Raw genomic sequence first — 1583 nt, 5'->3', positions numbered from 1 at the left:
CCCCGTTTATTCCTCCTCCCCCTTTTATTCCTCAGAGTACATGGTAACTGAGTTAATGTTTATCCCCCGGGTGAACGGCCTGCCGTAAAGAACAACAATTATTAATTAATTAGTGAAGAATTTCAAAACGGGAAAAACAAAGTAACGGAATTTCTAAGATGATGAGCATACTTTAGTCAGTTCATAATAATATTCGTGTGTGCCAATAACGCCCCGAAAACATAGCAATCTGCTTCTATAGTGAGTAGGTGGGGAAAAGACTCTCCCTTTAATAACTTTAACACGAAAGTATAAAACAGTACCCCTTCTAAAACGTTTAAGTCGAACCTTTTAACGAGCTCAGATCAAAGGAAGCAATATATGCCTCTGTGTATCCAAAGTATGTCTGCACTTTTAGTTGTTTGTAACAACAGCAGAAAACCGTAACCAAAGTTGACATATTATTATGCTAAAATTCCTTTCGACAAAACTAGTGTCATGCAACCATCTTTCCTGCTTTTCTAATTGTGAGCTCCCTAGATCTTTTTTTTGTTTGAATGAAGAGAAAATGGAGCACATCGACAAAAATAACAGCGCCGGGGAAAAATCAAAGACAGAAAGACTAAAACTTCGGAGAGTAAAGAAGTTGGACCTACCACTGGCGCCCTTCAGCCGCGTGCAAGTCTTGGGTTAGCTAAATAGAGTTATACTCAAACCTGTAGTCGTTTTGTGAATCTTCCTTGCTCGTTTGGCGGAAGGTTTGAAAAAGATAGCTGGCCCGTCAAAAGGGAAACATAAATTTATTATAATTGACACGACTATTTACAACAAGTTCATACCAGAACTGTCAGATGGGCGATCAAATATTATGGCCAGCCTGCAAACACCACAAAATGTCTCTACATTTTTGCGTTTTGTTCGCACAAGACCACCGTTAATGGTAGAATTCTATTTGTTTCCCATCGTTGTTTCTGTTTTTATGGCAGCGCAAAATTCCACCTCCAAAGGCTGTACGTTGCAGCATATAGATTCCAGATGTAACCAGTCTAGAATACGCACTAAATAGTCGTTGATACGCGTATTCAAGTTTTCCCTTGACGGTCTGAACGCGCTGTAATTCCATTATTGATTATTGTGCCAAGTTTTCTTTCTTATTTCCTTTCTTTCTTTTTTGTTTCTTTCCATTTACAGAAGCAAAAAGCTGGACAACGTTGCACCTTCAATGGATCCCTCCCACAACCTTGGGTACCGCATGACGACGACATCACAGGCAAACGATGTCCGTGAAGCGTTTCCCGCCAAAAACATGTCTGTCTCGGGCCCGAGGAACTTCTGCTCGTCGGACAACGCCACCTTCAACAGCTCCAACGTTTCGACGTGTGACCAGAATGTTTCATCCCCTATTTTAATGTTGTCTCTCGGAGTCATTGGGAATATCCTCGCCCTATTAGTCCTGTATTCCTCCAAGCGGGAGGTGAGTGAGTTGTCAGGGTGATACGGCAGGGAATTTTTTTTTCTTTTCTTTATTCTTCTGCTACAAATGAAAGAGACAGACACACACACACACACACACACACACACACACACACACACACACACACACA

The 1583-nt window shown here is 41.3% G+C and overlaps 1 protein-coding gene across 1 annotated transcript in view; it reads left to right on the top strand.

The window, feature by feature from the left end:
• Positions 1 to 1583, top strand: part of LOC101863044 — an 85946-nt gene that overhangs the window by 74074 nt on the left and 10289 nt on the right. Inside the window, exon 3 of the mRNA XM_005104522.3 lies at positions 1171 to 1453. Coding sequence (XP_005104579.1) covers positions 1202 to 1453 — 252 coding nt within the window. The 5' untranslated portion in view covers positions 1171 to 1201. The remainder of the gene's footprint in view (positions 1 to 1170; positions 1454 to 1583) is intronic.

This window comes from Aplysia californica, unplaced genomic scaffold (assembly GCF_000002075.1).
Source record: "Aplysia californica isolate F4 #8 unplaced genomic scaffold, AplCal3.0 scaffold00423, whole genome shotgun sequence".
Classification (NCBI taxonomy): domain Eukaryota; kingdom Metazoa; phylum Mollusca; class Gastropoda; order Aplysiida; family Aplysiidae; genus Aplysia; species Aplysia californica.
Note: the sequence above shows the minus strand (reverse complement) of the source record. Positions and strands in the feature narration are given on the sequence as shown.